General features: G+C 43.2%; 1 protein-coding gene across 14 annotated transcripts; it reads right to left on the bottom strand.

Moving 5' to 3' along the window:
• On the bottom strand, positions 1-22978 carry LOC116945426 (uncharacterized). Of its 14 annotated transcripts, none has more exons than XM_076071229.1 (6): positions 22860-22978; positions 7257-7365; positions 3753-3814; positions 2873-2932; positions 2658-2760; positions 1-445 (listed from the first exon to the last, which is right to left on the bottom strand). In XM_076071229.1, the coding sequence occupies exons 2-6, from the start codon at positions 7296-7298 to the stop codon at positions 416-418; spliced, it is 297 nt and encodes a 98-aa protein (XP_075927344.1). In that variant the 5' UTR covers positions 7299-7365; positions 22860-22978; the 3' UTR covers positions 1-415. The 14 variants fall into 14 exon arrangements, 10 of the variants coding, with proteins under 10 accessions (XP_075927344.1, XP_075927341.1, XP_075927329.1 ...); XM_076071226.1 differs by having other exon boundaries at positions 2658-2763; positions 22860-22977; XM_076071214.1 differs by having other exon boundaries at positions 2658-2763; positions 3753-3960; positions 22860-22975.
• Between the last annotated feature and the right edge of the window lie 1835 nt (positions 22979-24813).

The raw sequence follows: 24813 nt of genomic DNA, 5'->3' as shown, positions 1-24813 counted from the left end.
TTAAAATTGGAGGAAACATTTAATAACAAAATAATCACACGTTCTTTTTATACAACTATGAAACCTTCACCGACTAGAATGTTAAAATATTAGATTTTCCCTCACAATTATGCATTATCCTGTGGTAGAGGACGTCACAGACATTCTTCCGAGCCTCTTGTTCACGAGGATGTTTGGCATCTCCTATTTGTGATCACTATGCAATTTTCCACACTCAATACTTCAAAAGATGATTTGAATTCAAATAATGAGTTATTTTGGTGCCAGCGGCACTTTGCACCAGTTTTCTCCGTTGCTCCAACATGACAAGGCGTTGCGCCTTTGGTGCACTGTCCACTTGCTGTACCCCATGTTTCCCGCTGAGTAGCTTGGTGCAAGTCGCATTTGTGTCGTCCGTTGCTTTTCTTTCCATATTTTATTCATTGCTTGCACCAGATGTGAAGAACTGTGGAAAAGAGAAGGAGAAAGAATTGCAAAATGTATTATTTCACCTCCATACAGCCGACCTGGCCACGGTTGAAATAATAACACAGAGCAAAGGCAGAATTATTTCCCTACGTGTGACTCATGCCTCAATTGTTTGACATGCATTTTAAATTTCTTATTATTCATTATCACCAGACAGAAGCCCAATCTGTAATAAAAATCGTGCAGTTAATGAAAAACACATTTGCTGATTGCCTTAATAGTGTGATGTTAAGGAGGTCGAAAGAGCTGAGTTTTACTGTATTTGGTGTATTAACTCCGAGCATGCTCATACTAAACGCTTTATTACTCAAGTCTACGGTCAATTAACCAGTTTTATTACCGTTGAGCCTTCCAGCATTTATTCTAGATACATGGGAAGGGCGTCTACGAATATATTATTCAGCGATGTCTGCAGGAGCGGAAGTTTTTTCAGGCACACAAACTCAAGTATTGAGCCCAATTAGGTGAAATGTCATCACCCTACCTACGCTTGCAGTAGAAACTCTAAAGCAGAAACCACACTTTCTAAACTGTGTGATATCAATGGTCGTCGACCGTATTCCATCCACCACTACCTCCATCTCAGCGATACCTACACTTAAGCACATCATAATTGCAGGGAATTTTCACCGACTACTACTCCTTGCTGCAGTGAAATGTCTCACCTTGTAAAATATAAATGATGATATTAAATGATACACTTGACTTTAGGAACATTTCAACATCTCCATAATCCGCTAAAATATAATCTCCTGTTTTGTTATTTTTCACCACCTTTCACAAATGTTTACTTTCCTGTAAATTATTTAAAACTTTCCTGAAGTCACTCAAATAGATGCTAACCAATGACTCAAACACTTAACGGTGAATTAAATTAGACTGAGGATGTAGTGCACAGAAAACTATATATTGATTAAAATGTTACGTTCTTTAGGGCATGGGGGACAAGGAGGTGTCATCGTGTTCCCACTTCGTATTTTATTCATTAATCAATACAGACGCCCTCTTTTATTTCAATGCCATTAATCTACTGTTCCCAGAGGTTGGATTTTTTTCCCTCACTTGTGGCACATAAATGATTATTACAAAAGGACACCACATCTAACCAATAATGGCTGTAACAGTGATTAACAGTGTGCTCTCCCACACACTGAAAGGCGTACATACAAAATGGTTCGGGAAATATACAATCTAAACCAAACGCATAGAGTTCTCGGTGCTCCCGCAGGACAGGCAACCAAAAACACTGGTTGTGTACGCGTGCTCGGCAATATATCCACTACCACACGCAAGCAAACAGGTTCTTGGGAAGGATGTCAATTAGTCAATATCATATGGCCAGGTGGTGCTGTGGTTTAAATTCCGGACTCACAATTCAAAGGATAACACTGACACAATTTTTGTTCCTGGGTAGTAAGTATTATTTTGTGATTGCTTATGTATAAAAAGTAAATAAAATTGCTAATATTCTCCACAAACTTTGCTTTTGTGACCAGGACAGTGATATTTGAAATTCACCTATTTTAATTGAGAAAACGGGCGAATGTGTCTTTTTGTTCACGTAACGTCAGAAATAAAATAAAAACATACGAATCAAAATTAACATGTATTTATGAAGTAATACAAAAAAGGACTACAAAAGATTTAGAAGCGAGTAGTTTTTCGAGATTTACGATTATACTGTAAATCACTTTCACGAATCAGTCCACAAATGTAGTCTCCCAAACCGTTATACCTGCCCTTGGTAGCGGTGTTCAAAGTCCAGTATATCCTGGTGGAAACACTCGCCTTGCTCCTCCGAGTACGCTCCCATGTTCTCCTTGAATTGATCAAGATGAGCATCAAGGATATGGACTTTGAGGGACATCCTAAGCCCATTGTGCCTTAGTTTTTAACCAGAATCTTAACCAGCTCCTCAGTTTGACCTTGTGATTGCCCAGGAAGCCACGAACCACCGCGACAAAGCTCTTCCAAGCCGCTTTCTCCTTACTAGTGAGCTTCTTGGGGAATTCATTGCACTCCAGGATCTTATTTATCTGTGGTCTGACGAAGACACCGGCTTTGACCTTTGCCTCAGACAGCTTAAGGAAGAAGTCTTGAAGGTAATTGAAGGCTGCCGACTCTTTATCTACAGCTCTGACAAATTGTTTCATAAGGCCCAATTTGATGTGCAGTGGTGGCATCAGCACCTTCCGAGGGTCCACAAGTGGCTCCCACTTGACCTTGTTCCTCCCCACAGAGAACTCTGTCCGCTGTGACCAGTCCTGCCCGTGGTAGTGCGCCTTGGTGTACCTGCTGTCACAAAAGGCAAAGATGGCACGGAAACTTGGTAAAACTGCCTTGGAGACTCATCAGGAATGCCACCATTTGAAGTCTCCAATGACCTCCCAGTCACTCATCATACTTAAAAGCGTCCAGCAAGGCCTTGATGCTGTTGTAATCCGCTGAGGTGCACCGAGTGAGCCTGGGGAAGAGATGGGTAGTTGTTACCAGTATGGAGCAGCACAGCTTTGAGGCTCTTGAATGAGCTGTCAATGAAGAGGCGCCACTCATTCTGGTTACAGGTGATTCCAATTGCCTCCAACAGACTGGTCACATTGTGGCAGAAGCAGAGCCCATCTTGACGGGTGAAGAAGCTGCAAAAAGGTTGGTGACACACTTCCTCTGGTCTGTGCTTGCACACTTTCATCCAACAAGTTCCACTGCTTGAGTCTAGACGTCAAACGCTCGGCATTGGACTTGGCGAGACCAAGATCTCTGATCACGTCGTTGAGGTCTTTTTGGTTGGGGTAGTATGGGTTTCTCTCCTCAGCTCCACCTCTGAATTTATAATCTAGATCTACAACGTCTTCCTCGTTCTCCGACTTGCTGCTCTCTTCTAAAGACGGCTGCTCTCTCTCCGGAGGAGTGGGTACGGGAGCTCATGGCAGTGTGGCAGCAAGGCGATGGATGAAGGAAGGTCCAGATACGTGATAGCAGGTGCATTCTTGCCAGTCCGACATTTGGAAGGGTCCACCATGCAGAAGTAGCAGTTGCTTGAGTGGTCAGTGGGTTCCCGCCAAATTAGTGGGATAACGAACTTCATGGCTCTCTTTTCCCCTTTGTGCCATCCTACAAAAATAAATGTATTTCACCCATGACTAATGTGTAAGAGGTTCTCGCAACATTTTTGCATATATATTTTTTCAATAACATTGAAAATTGCTAAAATTTTTAAGTTAAAAACGTTTCCAATTTTTAAAATTTTATAATGTCAAATTCCGAGCAACAATTGTCCATCTTACCTTCCAGAGTTGTTTTGCATAGCTTGCAGGTGAAATGAGGTGCCCAGGGTTTGTCTTGATCCCTGACAGGCATGCCGAAATATGCCTTGTAGGCCTCACTCGTCTTAGCAGATGCTTCCACAGAGTACTTTCTTGCTCTTTTCTTGATAAATTGGCCGTAGACATGGCAAAATGCGTCTGCCAGATGCTTCCAGCCTCTTGATGCCATCTCAGAAAAATGCAGATATGTATCCACTTAGGCAGCTGGAACTAAATTGTATTTATACTCGTTTTTATTTTACTGAAAAGTTCTAGAATATTCTAGAAGTTTCTCCAGGTTTACTCAGCACTGAAGCGATCTGGAATGTTCTGGAAAATAGGTAAATTTCTAAATATCACTGTCCTGGGTCACAAAAGCAAAGTTTATGGGGAATAATAGCCATTTTCTGTACTTGAGGGATAAGCAATTAGGAAATGACACTTACTACCCAGGAACAAAAAAAAAGTTGTTACACAGTATAATCATTCAAATGCCTTCTGGAGGTCAGCTTAGCCCATCATTCCTCTGCAGTCACATTTCGTGGAGAGTCAACTGTAGTCATCCTACAGCAAGACTGGCCCCCTGCCAAGAGAATGTGGAATTTCTAGCAGCGGTTCAGGGTTGTCAGACATGTGCGATTTTTCACTGTTTGAGTTGGGAGATGCTTGGCCAATTTAAATTAATAGCAATGAACTCTGGGCTAATGCGAGGCCACCAACGACCCTTCAATGCTGGCAACCTGATACTAAACAAATTCTCGTAAACCAAACATCCTGTCATGGTTGTAGAGAAACGTGTCATTTTTTCTGTACATGTAGTAATCAAGGGTCTGTTTATTAGGAAGCCACCGGAGCTTGCACTTTTAAATCTAAAATGAAAATTCACTTCTTTAAAAACTGCTTTTTGTGTTTAGTTTTTGTCCTTCCCCCGCACCTCCGATTAGCAGGGTTGGTTACGCAGACGGCACGAAAGAAGTTCAACATACAAATGCAGTCTAGGTCAAACTGCGATTACATTACAGAAGAAACATTGCGGGCAATTATTTATAGAGTGGACACATTGTGTTTATGTATATTACACTTAATTCCTATGTAACTTAATGGATACATTATGGAAATGATTGAGTCAGTTTATTATAGCACGAGTTGTTTTGGAAAATGTAATTTAACCTCCACGAGGCTCTCTTCCGCAGAGCCTCGTGCGGCACCGCAGAGCCTTCTGCACGTATCCAACGAGGGTATCAAAACCACTCCCCATATGTCCTTTGCAATAGAGCAGAGCTGCTGGGATTTATAAATGAAGCAATATTCTCAGCCTTTTGTTACTCTGATGAATTCAGAAAGATGGAGGATGCCTTCACAGGGCGTTCGCTTTGTGAATGTTCATATTAATCAATGAATCAGAATTTTTATGCCGAACCAAGCGTTGAGATGCAATATCTATTTCTGCAAAGGAAATTAATATCTGTTTAACACCTATGCTTTCGCGACCAATCTTATTCATACAAAGAGTTTTGGGTTAGATCGCGTTATTTATGTGTAGCAACCCTCCACCACCCGACACAGCCAATCAGTAAAAAAATGTGTCACGTTGACAAAATACAAATAGTTCACTACTTTAGCTTACCGGTGTGTTGAAGAGTGAATCCACAACATTTAATTGAGTACGACGTTTCGCTGGTAAATACATCCAGCATCATCGGGCAATTTGCCAGAATGTGTGGGTGTGGTGAGGTAAGGGCTGGATGTAATTACCAGCGAAACGTCGTACTCAAAAACTGTAAATGTTGTAGATTCACTCAACACACCGGTGGGCTAAAGTAGAACTATTTGTCTTTTGTCAACGTGACAGATCTTTTACTAATTGGCCGTGTCGGGTGGTGGAGAGTTACGACACATTTATAAATAACGAGATCCAACCCAAAAACCTTTATTATGGAAATTAATATCTTCCTCCACCTAGGCTACATTCTCTTTGGTTATTTCGGTAAAGTCACGTAGGCAGAAAAATAAAATAAATACAAAATAATTTAATCACGACGTTTCGATCACAACACAAGCGATCGTCCTCAGGCGGAAAAAAAAATATCCAGCAGTGGAACTGCTGAACCAGGAATAACACATCGGGGTTTTTTTTTTACCTACGTGACTTCACCAAATGAACCAAAGAGTATGGATTCCTGCAGTCACGAAAGCTTCTAATCTAGGCGACATTCTTATGCTCCGTGAGATTATATTTCTTGTCTAAGGCTTCGCCAGTCAAGCTTGCCTGTACAACTGTTGAAGTGTGCAATCAAAACGTGCAGGAAAGTGCCTTATCCGAATCACGTGTACACACTCCTGCTCAGACCAATTTCCCTGCCTACCCTGTGGCTTGCCTTTCAGGCACTCACCCCCTTTTATCATTATCTTTTTCCATTTGATGCCCCGTAAAAAAAGTGTGTTAGGTTGGTCTCTATCAAATCAATGCCCATTCTTTTGGAACGCCTGTATGTGGTTAAATTTACTGCAAACAATCCTGTCATTATGTTTCAATAGAGCAGGGTAACATGAAGCCATGTAGTACTCTGATCTTCTCCAATCCTGATGCACGAGTAGTCTAGTTTTTTCTGTGATCATTTTGGTTCATTTATCTCCAACGCTGCCAGTAACAGCCGTTTCTCGAAGAGACATACTTTAAAAAAATGTTGTTCAACTGGCTGCCATTTACTGACGCCCTTCCATAAAGTCTGGGATCATGACCTCCCTGGAATTAAACACTTCCAGAAAAAAAAGAGGGGTGCCACCCACCCTTTCCCATACCCACCCCACGCAACTTTCCCCACGTCCCCACCAGTTTCCCTAGCCCTTACCTCCCCACACCCACACAAATAAAACCGGATGGATTCCAACTGGACGAACATTTTCAATGTTATTATTGTTTTTGTTATGCTACTTCGAGTCACATTTTTCAATATGATGCACTTTAAAAAGAACAATGGTGTTTTTTTTTTATCCAGAAAACCTCTAGACACTATCAGGTGGACCCTGAATTATGTAAATGAAGATTGATTTTGCATTTAGGACGAAGTGATTTAGAAAAGTGAGTGGGGGTTATTGTAATGGCGGAATTTTAATTGGCAACTTACGAGCTACAGGGATAGAGATATATTGTAATAAAACAATAGTTGTATCAGTCCAGATTGACGTAGCAATATGCATTCAATGCCGCGGCATTTGATTTCAGTAAAAGTCACTCATCACGCCAATGCGGTCCCAGCCACATGATGAAAACGCGAGCACAGGAAGGAGTAGTAGCTGGCAGCCTCTGTACACGGTCTATAGCAGATTGACTGCACTTTGCACCGAGACTGACCTAAATTCTTGCTGGCACCAGCACAAACGTGCAATGAATGCCCACCATATATGCCATACATAGCGTGAGCTGCATATATTGTATGTGTTTCTCTAACAGTTTATGGTGGGAGATAGAAAGCAACGACTAACCTTGATGAAGCTGTTATTTTCAACAGTTGCCATGAAGCGCATATTCCGTCCATGTTCCAAGGCTTTAATTCATGTCTAGAAGAACTTTTCAATTTGCTCCACAGAGCACCTTTTCACAGAACATCACATAATTGTGAGTAAAACATAGCACTTTCCCCCTAAATCATTTCAACTCTAGAAACATGCGGGACAAACTAGTAAACCGGTCTGGTAAGAATACGTTCTGCAGATTTCAGTGGATTTTCTACAATTTGTATCGGGGTTTTTTTCAGATATCTATGTACGCCAGTTAAAAGACAAATTACATTTAAAAAAAGCACATGAGAGCAAATCTATTGCCATTACCTCTTGTAATCTCCTCCTCTAACAGTCGCCTGCTGATATAACGCCTTCGAATTTAGGCCATGGATTTTTCCCATCATTTTTTCACCAGTGATTAATTGCATAAGTAGTGCCGAGCGACACAGCCCAGACAAGTATTATAATCCCGTAAGTCGAGATATTCGGAATGGTATTAGTTACGCGAATGGCATATCGCTAAGTTAATCTGTGGGCTGCTGACTATTTATGCCAAATTCTCCTTGCTCAAATGGGCTTTTGGAAAATCCTCCTACCTTGGTGGCCTTCAGCCAGGCGGCGAAATTTTTGGTCTCACTGCATAGACCAGGATAAACACCGCATATAGTAGCGGTGTTGCATTCACACCATATAGTAAAGCATAAATGAGTTTCCTACGTCAGTGTATAGGTATTCTTGATTCGTACGACAACGGGCCATTTTTTTAAATAATTAGAGTTATGTTAATCCACAGGTGATAAGTAGATTAATTTGGCAGTTCATCAGTGCTTGTTCTGTGGAGATCTTGGCTCCACCACAGTAATGTGGACTTTACACCATTGGACCATCGACTTTGGGCCACCGAGAGAGGAGCACCAACTCAGGAGACGCATTTAGCGTTAATTAAAGCTCATAAATACAAACACTTGTGTTTTTTTGGGTTAGATCGCGTAAATATATAAATGTGCTGTTAAAACCCGCCACCACCCGACACAGCCAACTAGTAAGGGTTGTCACGTAAACAGAACGTGGCCAATTCGTCACTAGTACAGCACACCGTTGTGTGTTGGAGAGCCAAGCCACAACATTTACAATCTGAATACGTTTCGCTAGTAATTACAACTAGCTTCATCAGGCGACAGCCAGATTTATGGAGAAGTCCACCTGTTTTGTTCCTTATGTAGAGGCGTAGATGTGATGACCACGCTTCTGCACTCTTGCGCAAAGTTGGGGGGGGGGGGGGGGGGGATTACCGAGTCAAGTTACATTATTGCGAGTCCTTTGATCTTGTCCTTCCTGTCCATTGTGTATATTAAAATAGCCGTACCAACGGTAATACCTATTTTAGTATGGTGCCCTGTATAGGCATTCATTTAAAGCAATGAATTATTTAATGATTCGCTTCCACGCAGCACTAAGTCGGTAGCTATCCGAACGGTAAAAAAAAATTCGTTAGATTCTCCAATTAGTATTGGCCAGTAGTAACTAGTTTTGCACAAAACTTCTACATTATCCAAATAAATTGAGTGTCCTTGTTGGCATGCGTGTTCTGCTACTGCTGACAGTTGTATTTGGGAGTATTTAATATTTCTCTGTTGTCCTTTTATTCTCGCGCTGATCATTCGTTCTGTTTGCCCAACATAACATTTACCACACGTGCAGTTAATCCTGTACACGCCGTCAGTAATACATCTTTTGTACCAGATATTAATTTCTGTAGTTTATGTACCGTGCCAAATCTGACTTGGAGGTTTTGTTTTTCAAAACATCTGGCTAGTGTATCAGTTACTCCTGTAATGCAAGGCGTTTTGATCGTTTTAATTACTTGGGCAGTTTCAATGCTCGTGTTATTTGATTTGGTTTTGGCATTCAATGCCCTGTTGATTTGTGCATCATTGTAACCGTTCATTTGCAACGCTTCTTTAACAATGTTGAATTTCAGTTCTCAGACTGTCACCATCTGACACTTTCTTAGCTCGATGAATGAGCATCTTGATGAGAGCAGATTTCTGTGCAGGGTGATGGTGTGACTCTGCATTCAGATAAGCGTCAGTACGAGTTTTTTTGTTTTGGTTAACGCTTTGTTATTTTACCATTTCGACCACGTTTGAGCAGAATATCCAAAAACGGTAGAGTTCTAGTTTGATTTAAAGTGTTCGTGACTGCAGGGATTCATATTCTTGGTTCTTTCAGTAAATTCACGTAGAAGGGAAACAATACAATAATAAAAATATAAAACAATAAAATTATCACGATGTTTCGACTGCAACACAAGCAATCATCATCAGGTGTGAAAACCACAGCAAGAAAATTTGAAAAAAGTGGCAATTTCAACCGAGAAGATGGATTCTGGCTTAGCAATCATTGGAAGGATTTAATCAAACATTTCGGGCCTTCATTGATTGTTCACGCTTATGGTGGCTTTCAGACCGCATCCATTATTTTCGTCTCCTCCCTCCTTTTCCGAACATAGATGGACTCGTCCATCTAAACAAACTGCCAAATCGCTCTCCGTGGTGCTAACGTAAAAAAATCGCCACTTTTTAAAATTTTCTTGCTGTGGTTTTCACACCTGATGATGATTGCTTGTGTTGCAGTCGAAACGTCGTGAGAATTTTATTGTTTTATATTTTTATTGTTTCCCTTCTACGTGACTTTACCAAAATAACCAAGAATATGGTAGAGTTATGTCAGCTTCCACTGCCATGGTGAACTGGATGGATGGGTTTTGTGAGTTGAGATGATTTAGATATTCATTAAGTGTATCTTTGCCATGTGGCCAGACTACCAATGTGTAATCCACATATCTAAACCAAGCAGCGGGGTTTGGTGTGCTTGAAGTTATTGTTTTTGTTACAAAATTTTGCCATGTACAATTTCGCTATCACAGGAGACAAAGGAGAGCCCATTGCTGCTCCTTTCTTTTGTTTATAGAAGTCACCTTGCCACCAGAAGTAGGTGTTCTTTAGACAGTGTTCAGCGAGTCTTGGGATATCTTTGGCTAAACCGTTGTTCGTTACCAGTGTCGAGTAATTTAATTGACTCGTTGACCAGAACCCTCATGAACAGAGAAGTCACATCAAACTTACGATAATATAATTAGGGTTAAGCTTTATATCTTTAAGCATATTTAGGAAATGTTCAGAGTTTTTTTTATGAATGAAGAGGTCCTACCGATGTAGGGCTATATTTGTTTCGTTACGTATTGTGCTAATTTGTATGTGGCAGAGCCTATTGTACTAACTATGGGTCTTAATAGGATGTCAGGTTTGTGAATTTTTGGTAGCCCATGAAGTTGTGAGGGCCACTGTCCTCCGACTCTTCTGTCATGATCACGCTACTGCTCTCTGACTGCTCTGTCAGGTTCGAGCTACCGCCCCCCAATTCCTCGCTCCCCTGTACCCCCGACTTTGCTGCTGCCCCCCGCGTATTCATGATTCAATTGGTGGGACTGACTACTTTACGCTTACGACGCGCTACGCTGGCTCAGGGGTGGACGTGCTGCGGTGAGCGCGCCCGCGGAGTAAAACCTCGTCTCGTGCGTAAATAAAGGGATACAGCACGCCGACGCGCGACTCTGCGGCCGCACCGAGCGCCCACGCATGGGACTCGGGGTCAGAAGTCAGGGGGCGTCCACCGTGCGCGCGCCGCTGATTGGAGGGAGTCACTCCGCCCCGGTTTAAAGGCCGTTTAAACAGCCGCGCGTGTACGCGAACACCAGGCGCTCTACCGAACGGTTGGATGTAATTACCGTGCACCCCGGCGACCCGACCCACGACACTCCACCCTCCTTCCCGCGCTCACAGAGACCACACGACACGGTTTATACTCTCCTGACGATTTATTCGCCGCAACTCCAACGTAGCTCAGAGTGCCAATGTGGGTCAGCAGATGCCAGTCTATCCCTCGGTTGACCGGAACTTAACCTTAACCCATCTCTCGTAACCTATTCGGCTGGGCGCTCCCTTATTCTCCCGTTGTTATTTAGCCCAAACTCACCTCTCCCTTACTTACGCTTACTCCCACTCGGATGCGCTGGAAGCTGTGGAAGGGCGGTGCTGTACGTTGTCTCCGTGGAGAATTGGGCCTGGCTGCGTTGAACCTCGTCACACGGACGAGTCGAACGGCTGGCTCCAACACCCCGCTGATCGATGCCTTGAAGAACACTGCCCGCCACTCCCTGGTTCACCCTCTTTTATCGTTCTCCCTCACAAAGAGCACCGCGCTGCCCCGCCCCCCTGGCCTCCCGTCCAATCAGGAGTCCGGATTTTCCCGCTCTTTTGATAGTTGGATCCTAGCTCTGGTGACGTCACCGCAGTGGTCCCCTCGACGTCCGCTTTCTGCTCCTCCCGCTACCAGCCCACTGACCCATGTTGCATGTGCGTGTCTCCATCCGCGGTGGCTCAACAGCCCCTGCCGTGACCATGCAATTATAATATCAGGTCACGGCGCCGCGGTGCACGTCAGCCTCGGGGGGGGGGGGGGGGGGGGGGGGGGTAGGTCGCCCAATTCCCCAGCTGTCGGAAACCATGAAGCTTGATCCCATTAAGGGCTTCTGGACGAAAACCTGTCGACCAGGTGACTTCCCCTCGGGCTCTATGTGGGGTATGCGTGCGTTCACGTGGGGGGCAGTGAGGGGCGAGCAGCGTCGGTGCCGTCGCTCCTTGGGTGGCGGCGTCACGGCGGTGGGTACGGCCCCGACGGAGCGGCTCCGTGGCGACGGCACCACAAAGTCTTGGTGGTTTTGATGCCCTTGGTTTGATCAGGTATTGCTCGTCCATGGGAATTGATGACTTGGCAAAGATTGCTGTTGTTTTACATTCGAAGATGCTGGTTTTAAGACACAATGGACAGGAAGGACAAGATCAAAGGTGACATGTCTAGGACCGTGTTCGTGAGCACAAGGCAGATTTGACACACGGGAGGACCAACACGTCAGCCGTGGCTGATCATTGTTTTAATGTGGTTGGCTCACACGAAATTAATTTCTCAAAGACGAAGGTACTTTGCAAGCCCACTGGCTATCACCAAAGATTCGTTCATGAAGCCATCCATACTCGACAATCATTGGAAGGACGTCATCAACAAGTTTAAGTCATGACCAGCTGCGATGTTTCCATCTTGTCACCTTCCGATGTTAGTGTCATTTTACTAAAGATGGGACAAGCAATTCCAGTTCCTGCTGTGTCACTCCTGCATTGGGTGTACCGGTTGTTAATTTCTCTACGGCTCATACATCTACTCTATTAACATTGCCGCTGGTTTACCAGGATGCTTGGGCTACACCCATTTTGAACCTTTAAAAACAGCTTGCCTTGGTTGCCACCCCCCCCCCCCTCTTTTTCAACTGATGACAATCGCTTGTGTTGCGATCGAAACGTCGTAGTTTCTTGGTTATTTTATCATTTGTTGAACCTATCCACGTGATTTGACCGAAAGAACCAAATTATATGAATTCATACCGTCACGAAAGCGTTAAGTAAAGCTTTAAGGTCAAAGGGCTCGCATAAAGCGCATGCATAATGTACGTTGGCTCATTAATCCCCCCCCCCACTCCCCACTTTGTGCAAGAGTGCAGAAGTGTGGTCACCACATCTACGTCTCTATATAAGGAACTAAACAGGTGGACTCCTCAAACAAATCTGGCTGTCACCTGATGAAGCTAGTTGTAATTGCTGGCGAAACGTCGTACTTAGATTGTAAATATTGTGGCTTGGCTCTCCAACACACCGGTTAGTGCTGTACTAGTATACTACACCATGCACTACACCATACACCACGCACGAGTGTTGTACTAGTATACTACACCATACACCACGCACGAGTGTTGTACTAGTATACTACACCATACACCACGCACGAGTGTTGTACTAGTATACTACACCATACACCACGCACGAGTGTTGTACTAGTATACTACACCATACACCACGCACGAGTGTTGTACTAGTATACTACACCATACACCACGCACGAGTGTTGTACTAGTATACTACACCATACACCACGCACGAGTGTTGTACTAGTATACTACACCATACACCACGCACGAGTGTTGTACTAGTATACTACACCATACACCACGCACGAGTGTTGTACTAGTATACTACACCATACACCACGCACGAGTGTTGTACTAGTATACTACACCATACACCACGCACGAGTGTTGTACTAGTATACTACACCATACACCACGCACGAGTGTTGTACTAGTATACTACACCATACACCACGCACGAGTGTTGTACTAGTATACTACACTATACACCACGCACGAGTGTTGTACTAGTATACTACACTATACACCACGCACGAGTGTTGTACTAGTATACTACACTATACACCACGCACGAGTGTTGTACTAGTATACTACACTATACACCACGCACGAGTGTTGTACTAGTATACTACACTATACACCACGCACGAGTGTTGTACTAGTATACTACACTATACACCACGCACGAGTGTTGTACTAGTATACTACACTATACACCACGCACGAGTGTTGTACTAGTATACTACACTATACACCACGCACGAGTGTTGTACTAGTATACTACACTATACACCACGCACGAGTGTTGTACTAGTATACTACACTATACACCACGCACGAGTGTTGTACTAGTATACTACACTATACACCACGCACGAGTGTTGTACTAGTATACTACACTATACACCACGCACGAGTGTTGTACTAGTATACTACACTATACACCACGCACGAGTGTTGTACTAGTATACTACACTATACACCACGCACGAGTGTTGTACTAGTATACTACACTATACACCACGCACGAGTGTTGTACTAGTATACTACACTATACACCACGCACGAGTGTTGTACTAGTATACTACACTATACACCACGCACGAGTGTTGTACTAGTATACTACACTATACACCACGCACGAGTGTTGTACTAGTATACTACACTATACACCACGCACGAGTGTTGTACTAGTATACTACACTATACACCACGCACGAGTGTTGTACTAGTATACTACACTATACACCACGCACGAGTGTTGTACTAGTATACTACACTATACACCACGCACGAGTGTTGTACTAGTATACTACACTATACACCACGCACGAGTGTTGTACTAGTATACTACACTATACACCACGCACGAGTGTTGTACTAGTATACTACACTATACACCACGCACGAGTGTTGTACTAGTATACTACACTATACACCACGCACGAGTGTTGTACTAGTATACTACACTATACACCAAGCGTTAGTGCTGTACTAGTATACTACACTATACACCACGCGTTAGTGCTGTACTAGTATACTACACTATACACCACGCGTTAGTGCTGTACTAGTATACTACACTATACACCACGCACTAGTGCTGTACTAGTATACTACACTATACACCACGCACTAGTGCTGTACTAGTATACTACACTATACACCACGCACTAGTGCTGTACTAGTATACTACACTATACACCACGCACTAGTGCTGTACTAGTATACTACACTATACACCACGCACTAGTGCTGTACTAGTATACTACACTATACACCACGCACTAGTGCTGTACTAGTATACTACACTATACACCACGCACTAGTGCTGTACTAGTATACTACACTATACACCACGCACTAGTGCTGTACTAGTATACTACACTATACACCACGCACTAGTGCTGTACTAGTATACTACACTATACACCACGCACTAGTGCTGTACTAGTATACTACACTATACACCACGCACTAGTGCTGTACTAGTATACTACACTATACACCACGCACTAGTGCTGTACTAGTATACTACACTATACACCACGCACTAGTGCTGTACTAGTATACTACACTATACACCACGCACTAGTGCTGTACTAGTATACTACACTATACACCACGCACTAGTGCTGTACTAGTATACTACACTATACACCACGCACTAGTGCTGTACTAGTATACTACACTATACACCACGCACTAGTGCTGTACTAGTATACTACACTATACACCACGCACTAGTGCTGTACTAGTATACTACACTATACACCACGCACTAGTGCTGTACTAGTATACTACACTATACACCACGCACTAGTGCTGTACTAGTATACTACACTATACACCACGCACTAGTGCTGTACTAGTATACTACACTATACACCACGCACTAGTGCTGTACTAGTATACTACACTATACACCACGCACTAGTGCTGTACTAGTATACTACACTATACACCACGCACTAGTGCTGTACTAGTATACTACACTATACACCACGCACTAGTGCTGTACTAGTATACTACACTATACACCACGCACTAGTGCTGTACTAGTATACTACACTATACACCACGCACTAGTGCTGTACTAGTATACTACACTATACACCACGCACTAGTGCTGTACTAGTATACTACACTATACACCACGCACTAGTGCTGTACTAGTATACTACACTATACACCACGCACTAGTGCTGTACTAGTATACTACACTATACACCACGCACTAGTGCTGTACTAGTATACTACACTATACACCACGCACTAGTGCTGTACTAGTATACTACACTATACACCACGCACTAGTGCTGTACTAGTATACTACACTATACACCACGCACTAGTGCTGTACTAGTATACTACACTATACACCACGCACTAGTGCTGTACTAGTATACTACACTATACACCACGCACTAGTGCTGTACTAGTATACTACACTATACACCACGCACTAGTGCTGTACTAGTATACTACACTATACACCACGCACTAGTGCTGTACTAGTATACTACACTATACACCACGCACTAGTGCTGTACTAGTATACTACACTATACACCACGCACTAGTGCTGTACTAGTATACTACACTATACACCACGCACTAGTGCTGTACTAGTATACTACACTATACACCACGCACTAGTGCTGTACTAGTATACTACACTATACACCACGCACTAGTGCTGTACTAGTATACTACACTATACACCACGCACTAGTGCTGTACTAGTATACTACACTATACACCACGCACTAGTGCTGTACTAGTATACTACACTATACACCACGCACTAGTGCTGTACTAGTATACTACACTATACACCACGCACTAGTGCTGTACTAGTATACTACACTATACACCACGCACTAGTGCTGTACTAGTATACTACACTATACACCACGCACTAGTGCTGTACTAGTATACTACACTATACACCACGCACTAGTGCTGTACTAGTATACTACACTATACACCACGCACTAGTGCTGTACTAGTATACTACACTATACACCACGCACTAGTGCTGTACTAGTATACTACACTATACACCACGCACTAGTGCTGTACTAGTATACTACACTATACACCACGCACTAGTGCTGTACTAGTATACTACACTATACACCACGCACTAGTGCTGTACTAGTATACTACACTATACACCACGCACTAGTGCTGTACTAGTATACTACACTATACACCACGCACTAGTGCTGTACTAGTATACTACACTATACACCACGCACTAGTGCTGTACTAGTATACTACACTATACACCACACACTAGTGCTGTACTAGTATACAACACTATACACTAGTGCTGTACTAGTGTAGAGGTGTTAACTACGCGCTGTTGCGTAACCCGCGTTGCCACCAGGTCGGTGCAGCATTACCCCTGGGTACAACGGTTGGGGTCAGTCGAGGTGAAACGGATCGTGGCCAGGGTTTGGTGCGAACCAATCAGACGGTTCCACGTGGGAATGTATGATTGGTTCTACCTGGCCACGAAGGGGTATAAGACGGGTGACCCAACGGACCTCGAGGAGTTCTCTCCCTGCACGAAGACAGAAGACTGGGCTGAAGCCTAGCTAGGACCCTGGACCAGCCTTTCAGCCCTTCTAAGGGCTAAGGCTCGGCATACCCAGTGGTCAGGACCCACCGGGCCAGCGATGGGTCAGATAGCCTCCCCTAGGTCCTAGCCGGAGGACTAGGATAGCGGTAGACGTGTGAGTCCCGGCAAGTCCGGAGGCTGTAGCTCACTAGGGTATCGGGTGAGGGGACCGAATATCCCTCTGTGAGTGTTAAGCGTTGTATAAGGAAATAATACAATAAACAGAGTGTGCCTCCATAAGAAGTCTGCTCGTCCTTACAACACTACACTAGTATACTACACTATACACTACAGTGCTGTACTAGTATACTACACTATACACCACACACTAGTGCTATACTAGTATACTACACTATACACTACAGTGCTGTACTAGTATACTACACTATACACCACACACTAGTGCTGTACTAGTATACTACACTATACACCACACACCAGTGCTGTACTAGTATACTACACTATACACCACACACTAGTGCTGTACTAGTATGCTACACTATACACCACACACTAGTGCTGTACTAGTATGCTACACTATACACCACACACTAGTGCTGTACTAGTATACTACACACCACACACTAGTGCTGTACTAGTATACTACACTATACACCACACACTAGGGCTGTACTAGTATACTACACTATACACCACACACTAGGGCTGTACTAGTATACTACACTATACACCACACACTAGGGCTGTACTAGTATACTACACTATACACGACACACGAGTGCTGTACTAGTATACTACACTATACACGACACACGAGTGCTGTACTAGTATACTACACCATACACCACACACTAGTGCTGTACTAGTATACTACACTATACACCACACACACTAGTGCTGTACTAGTACACTACACTATACACCACACACACTAGTGCTGTACTAGTACACTACACTATACACCACACACTAGTGCTGTACTAGTATACTACACGATACACCACACACTAGTGCTGTACTAGTATACTACACTATACACCACACACTAGTGCTGTACTAGTATACTACACTATACACCACACACTAGTGCTGTAATAGTATACTACACTATACACCACACACTAGTGCTGTACTAGTATACTACACTATACACCACACACTAGTGCTGTACTAGTATACTACACTATACACTACAGTGCTGTACTAGTATGCTGCACTATACACCACACACTAGTGCTGTACTAGTATACTACACTATACACCACACACTAGTGCTGTACTAGTATACTACACTATACACCACACACACTAGTGCTGCACTAGTATACTACACTATACACCACACACTAGTGCAGTACTAGTATACTACACTATGCACCACACACTAGTGCTGTACTAGTATACTACACTATGCACCACACACTAGTGCTGTACTAGTATACTACACTATGCACCACACACTAGTGCTGTACTAGTATACTACACTATGCACCACACACTAGTGCTGTACTAGTATACTACACTATGCACCACGCACTAGTGCTGTACTAGTATACTACACTATACACCACACACTAGTGCTGTACTAGTATACTACACTATACACCACAGTGCTGTACTAGTATACTACACCATACACCACACACTAGTATCGTACTAGTATACTACACTATACACTAGTGCTGTACGAGTGCTGAATTGGCATGTTCTGTTTTAACGTGACAACCCTTACTAGTTGGCTGTGTCGGGTGATGGCGGGTTTTAATGACACATTGATATATTTACGCGATCTAACCCAAAAAAAACATCTATTATGGATGCTATTGGTCGCGAAAGCCTACGTGTTAAACTTATTAATAGGGTTATGCCATGTGATATTGTTGAAATAAAAATTGGACTGGATATGCTGAGTAACTGTGAATTCAATATATTACTATGTGTTTCCCCAGCATGACATTCAAGCCTAGTAGAATATTTACCCTGAATAATGTTCTCCCGAGGCTTTCAGCCACCTATCGTTTGTTCACAATGGCTTGGCCAATTATTTCCAGCGGTTGGGTTGGTAGATACAATTGCTTATTGTGGGCTGGATTTCAAATGCATAGCCGGCTAAAGCTTGGAACAAACGGCCGCAAATGTCTCTCTGTGGCAGCTTAGGTGGCATGGGTCTTTTCCCACAGGATGCAAGCTGGCTTGCCCTACCACCAAAACTTGGTACCTCACAGCAGTGTGCTTCAGTTCATGCTGAAAGCAGATGGCATTAGCATGGTTGGCCATGTACTGTGCGAAATAAGTTAACACACCAGTGCACAGAGCTGCCAGCCAGTGTGGAAATCCTGCATGGCTCACACACGGACTGGTGTGCAACCCTTGCGACTGAATCGTCTGTTCCCGTCTAATCAACGTGAGGAGTCATTTGTTGAATCACCAACCTTTCCGAATGATGTATTAAGCAGCATCGATGGATATTATATTACACCTGTGCCCAGAGTAAATGGTTGGGAGGATGATGCAATTCTAGTCATTGGAAATATGAAGTTATTATTAGTTTCGGAAACATTTTTTCCGACCATAGCTCACAATAACCATGCAAATGTAACTTGGGCAAGTAATTATTCTACCGAGTAGCTGCGTTAAATATTAAAAGGTATAAAGGTGTGCGGCTAAAAGTTACGTGCACAAATGCTATTGTGGGAAGGCAATGTACAATTAAAACGAAATTCGGGCAAAAAAATATGAAGCTCTTAGATTTTCACAGCATGTTGACAAGACATTTAAGTTAAACGAAGCCACAAGTATATTAATAAAACCTCATGCGATTTGCCATCTATAGACGATTATCCTTTAAAAAGAGCGTTGTGATTGAAAATTAGGACATTCTGTATTGTATATGCATAGTGTGGACTGCCGAAACAATAATGAAATTAAACATTTTAAACGCTACCAGCGCAAGGTGTGGTGCTCGCCCTGACATGCCCCTGCCCGAGCAGTGGATGAGGACTCGGGCACGTAATCCCTGCCTGGTAAATGGCGAGTTTCTGTACGCGAGCATTACTCCGTTCAAGCAGTGGGAGGTGGGATTCAACAATTGCCTTGACTTTTTTACCCTATACTGTCCAAGGGCCACTCTGGGCTGTAATAATAAAATGTAGTACTTATTATAACAATAGCTACTATGATGCTACTGCTGATGCAGGATCTTAAGGCTGCAAAGTTTAAATCCCAGACAAAAAAGGTACCCAGCGCATCATGTTTCTGTCGATACAATTGCGATCATTTTTTTTGTAAGTCAACAGTTATCCTGGATAAGACCGACCATTAGAAACGTGGCATTCACCACTGGTTCAAGGTCACCAGGGAAGAGAACTGCTCACGAGGAAGGTAACATCGACTTGTTTTATACCCAGCGATACGGCAGCTTGAAATGCATTTTTTATCATGATTGACAGGCCTTCCTCTGCTATATGAAGGGCTCTTCCACAACGTGTTAGCCATGGCTGTTATGCAGTCACACGTCACCACAGTAGAGATAGGAGCTTTAAGAAAAGAGACATCGTTGTAGACAACGAAGAAGATCAATATAAAACCTGCACTTATTCAAGGATGTGGGCAAAGCATACGAGAAAGAGCAAGCCCCCTCCTCCTCCCACCCAGAAGAGTTTAATGACTACTACTATAATAGCCCAGAAATGTGAAACGCGCGTGACGTCACTCCACATGCCGCCCCCCCTCCCCCATCATTAAGGTCGAGCGGCAATATATAGTCGCAAATTAGCTTTAAGTTTCACGTTTCTTTATTTAAAGTGAATCTAATAAATAAATCTACGCAGCAACAAAGTGGATTTGGGGGGGTCTTTATTTTTTTCTTCTTCAGCATTTGAGACGAAAGCCAAGTCTAATTTATGCTTCTACATTTTGGTTAAATAGACATTTCTCGGTGATTTTCCAGACATTGTATTGCAATCCAATTTATTTGAACTCCAGCGATCGAAAGAAGAAGATAAAGTATCAGAGCAGTGAATTAGAACAAATTGAAGGTCAGTTATATACAGTGCTACAGTGGCATGAAGTGAAGTGTTTGATGACTTACTTTCGTGCAAGATTCACTGTCATTCAATTTACACAAAATACAATTATACTCTGCTCATTTTTTCCCGTAAATATTACAGCTTCTGTCCTAGGACAGGCAAAAAAGCTAGTTTCTTAGATGCTCTTGCGGTGACCAAACAATCTTGGAAAACACAATACAGCTGTTCTAGATTGTCAAACTGCTCAGCATTATGGGTTGGCAAATAACATGTACGAGGAAAAAGCATTTTCCAAAATAAAAAAAGTCAACGCGAGGAATGGAAATAAAGCAGTTAACAAATTAGGAAATTAGTGTCGATTTTTCGAAGTTTGTGATGCTAGACCCCAGGAGAACTGTAATATTTTTTAATAACTATACTTTATCATTCCAAGAATTTATATCAGCCAACCTAATTAAGTATCCCAAAAGTAAATCTCATTCCAATGAGACCCAATCTTTAAATATTCCATCAGCACAGGGGTAGAAGCCTGCGCACACAGATACATAGGAGACACATTTTACCACTACATACACTTAAGTCAGGTAAATAGATTACCTCCATTTCTAAAGTAGGGCAAGATTCAAATTACAACAGGAGACTATTCTAAAAGGGAGACCTGAATATTTTACTTAATAAAATTAATCCAACCAAAAACTATCCTGTGGAGCAAGTGCTTGATACATAAAATCACAAGCCTGTGATCTTGAATACCCCCCAAAAGGAGTGGAACTATTTGGGTTTGATCAACTGGGTACCGATTTTTAGGACGTCAACAATTAATCATTGCATTGTGACACTGCCAGAATGTCTGTTAATTATCAGAACCAGTCAAAATAACCATGAGCTACATTTTATTGGAGCAAGAAGACTTGTCGTCACCTTTGTACTCTCGTAGATGGCATTCACCACCGCTATCCAGGGGCGGAGCCAGGATTTTCAGCCCGGGGTGACATTCAACAAATGTTAATTTCAAGAATGATTAGAGAGTCAGGCTGTTGAACTAGACGCCATCGGTTGGCGACACACTCTTACAATGCAGTTGCACGGAGTCCGCCAGACCGAGTGTCCTACACTTATACGCAGAATGTTTCAGATTTTCGAATTTTTTTTCGGGGGTGACAATTGTCTACCCTGTCACCCCCCTGGCTCCGCTCCTGCCACTATCGCTTGTGCCCTCAGGGAATTTAGTCACCTCGCCACGGTTTAGGTCTTCTCCGGATGCAGCACACGGCCAGCACACGGCCATCACACCCCCCCCCCCATCCTAATTTAAGTCACCACGCTCAAGCGGTGCAATGTCGGAACCGTGAACGACGAGTCCGAACAAAGGCAGCAGATCCTCGACTTCTGGACGCTCTCAGGCAAGGGTCATCCCCCCACGCCTCCCGCAGGATGGCGGTAGAGGCAGCCCTCCTTGCTCTCGACCCCCCACTGCCGAGTTATGTCCGTTGATCTCGCTCGTCTCTGCTCCCCGACCTGACGACCACGGAAACCACACCAGGGGACTATCCATTTCCGACCCTGGCGTGCTGGAAAGCAACATATAGTTTCAGAACTATAGAACCAGAGGCGGAGGCCACGTGTGATGCAAGCCGGATACTTACAGAATTCGGCTTGGCTGTTTTTGGCGGGTCGCTCCTCTCTCCACTGCTAGCTGGGTGGTGTCCTCCTGCTGCGATCTCTTCCCGCATCTTTATTGTGTGGGAGGGGTTACCCGATGAATTGTATGATATTTGAGCTGAGTTTGGCGCGTTTCATTGGTTAATTACCTGCTACAATTAAGCCCCGCGCCTATTCTGAATACAACAACGCACGCGTCTTTCTCCACGCGTTCTCAATTAAAATCAGAGCACGCGATTCCTCCGCTAATCATTATTTTGACTCAAAGCGCTTGCTGCACCGCTGATGAATTGGCCACCCTAATGAGGCTCATCAATTCCATCGTTTGGCAAACCCAGAACCAGCTCTTCCTCTGCCAGTTCACTAACCTCCCTCGTTCAAATACCTTGTCCACCTCATGGACATTGTATCGGGATTGAACCCCCACAAATACGCCGCATTTAACTCTCACCTGTTGTAAGCAATTTCAACGTTACACCTTGAGGCTTTATTGTCGCACGTAACACCGCCTCTTTGTAGCGTAACAAACTGCTGGGACAAGTGTTAGCGAGCAACACTAAGTATGCATGGCCACCTTGGAGTCCCCACTGCTGATGTGCGCACACTGAACGAGGCTAAGTTGACTTAGGGGAGGCCTAGAATTGATTCAGAAACCACTTCACATTAATATTGTGCCTGGCCAAAAATGTAGACCAACTTGACTTGATTGGCTTCGCTGGGTGTCTTAGGGTAGAGCTGAACATTGGCATGCGCGAACTAACCCATAAATAATTAAATATTAATCAATGTCAGACAGTTATCCCTTTACCTGATATATTTTGTATTCCTTACTTAAGTTAGCTCCTCGATGAAGTGAGCTGGCTTTTTCAGGGGGAATATGGTCATGTGACTAATATTATTTTCAACCAAGGCTACTAAAATCAGGAAAACAACAGTTTTGCTCAACCATGAGGAAGTCTCAATAATTGTTGCGAATTCATAGCAAAACATGTCAAGAGAGCAAGTTGGGCGCCGCGATGGCGAAATGTTTACTCCCTCCCCTGGTATGCAGGAGGTTCTGGTTTCGATCCTGACCCTGATGTCTGTATATTTGGAATTTGCGTGGTCGCGTTAATTTTTCTCCAGGTCTTCCAGTTTTTCCTCTCCACATTTAGAAACATGCGTTTAGAGTATTTGGCTGCTATACATATCCACGTGATAAGCCACTTCGTTGAGTTATCATTTGTTGCCAGGTTGCTACTGAAAAAGAGCTATATAGGCCAGTAGGCCTTATCTGGTAAAATACAAAAAATAGTTTAGTGAAAAGTGAGGCCGCAAAATGTTTCTGTCGTTGCCAAATAATGATGATGTATGTATGAATGCCGTGGTGCTACCATGGAATTCGATTATTGTGGAGACAGCCGAAGTGAATGCACACAGCGCACACAGATCTTCCAGAAGATTTTAGACAAATTTCTGTGACAGCCATGCTGTTAGCCACAAGACGAAGGCTAATGTGCCACATCTTGGACAGCATAACCCTCGACTGGGAAAATAAAATCTCTAAACAAACGCAAATAATAAACAATACACTATATTCTTGGTTCTTTCCATAAAGTCACGTTGAAGGGAAACAATAAAATAATAAAATATATAAAACAAGAAACATTTCTAGCTGTGGTTTTCACACCTGATGATGACTGCTTGTGTTGCAGTCGAAACGTCGTGAGAATTTTATTGTTTTATATATTTTATTATTTTATTGTTTCCCTTCAACGTGACTTTACCGAAAGAACCAAGAATATGAATCACTGCAGTCACGAAAGCTTTAAATCAAAACAATACACTATCACACGCTTGCGTTTTTCCTCAAACTGGAAAATGAGTGGTAAACAGGCTTAACTGAGGAAATCAACAGTGATGAATGATTCATGTTTTAATTTGTTTACCTTGTAAGAA

Source organism: Petromyzon marinus, chromosome 2, assembly GCF_048934315.1.
Source record: "Petromyzon marinus isolate PM22_M1 ecotype Great Lakes invasive population chromosome 2, UKy_Petmar_22M1.pri1.0, whole genome shotgun sequence".
NCBI lineage: Eukaryota > Metazoa > Chordata > Hyperoartia > Petromyzontiformes > Petromyzontidae > Petromyzon > Petromyzon marinus.
This window is presented reverse-complemented; position numbering and strand designations above follow the sequence as displayed.

Excerpts from the sequence above, each read along its gene's own strand:
- LOC116945426 (XM_076071203.1), bottom strand. The coding sequence starts at position 22,946 with ATGCGGGAAGAGATCGCAGCAGGAGGACACCACCCAGCTAGCAGTGGA. Across the intron at positions 2,764-2,872 it reads GCCTTGCTGGACGCTTTTAA|CAGGTACACCAAGGCGCACT; the intron begins GTATGATGAGTG and ends CTTTTGTGACAG. Across the intron at positions 446-2,657 it reads CACTTGTGGACCCTCGGAAG|TTCTTCACATCTGGTGCAAG; the intron begins GTGCTGATGCCA and ends TCTTTTCCACAG.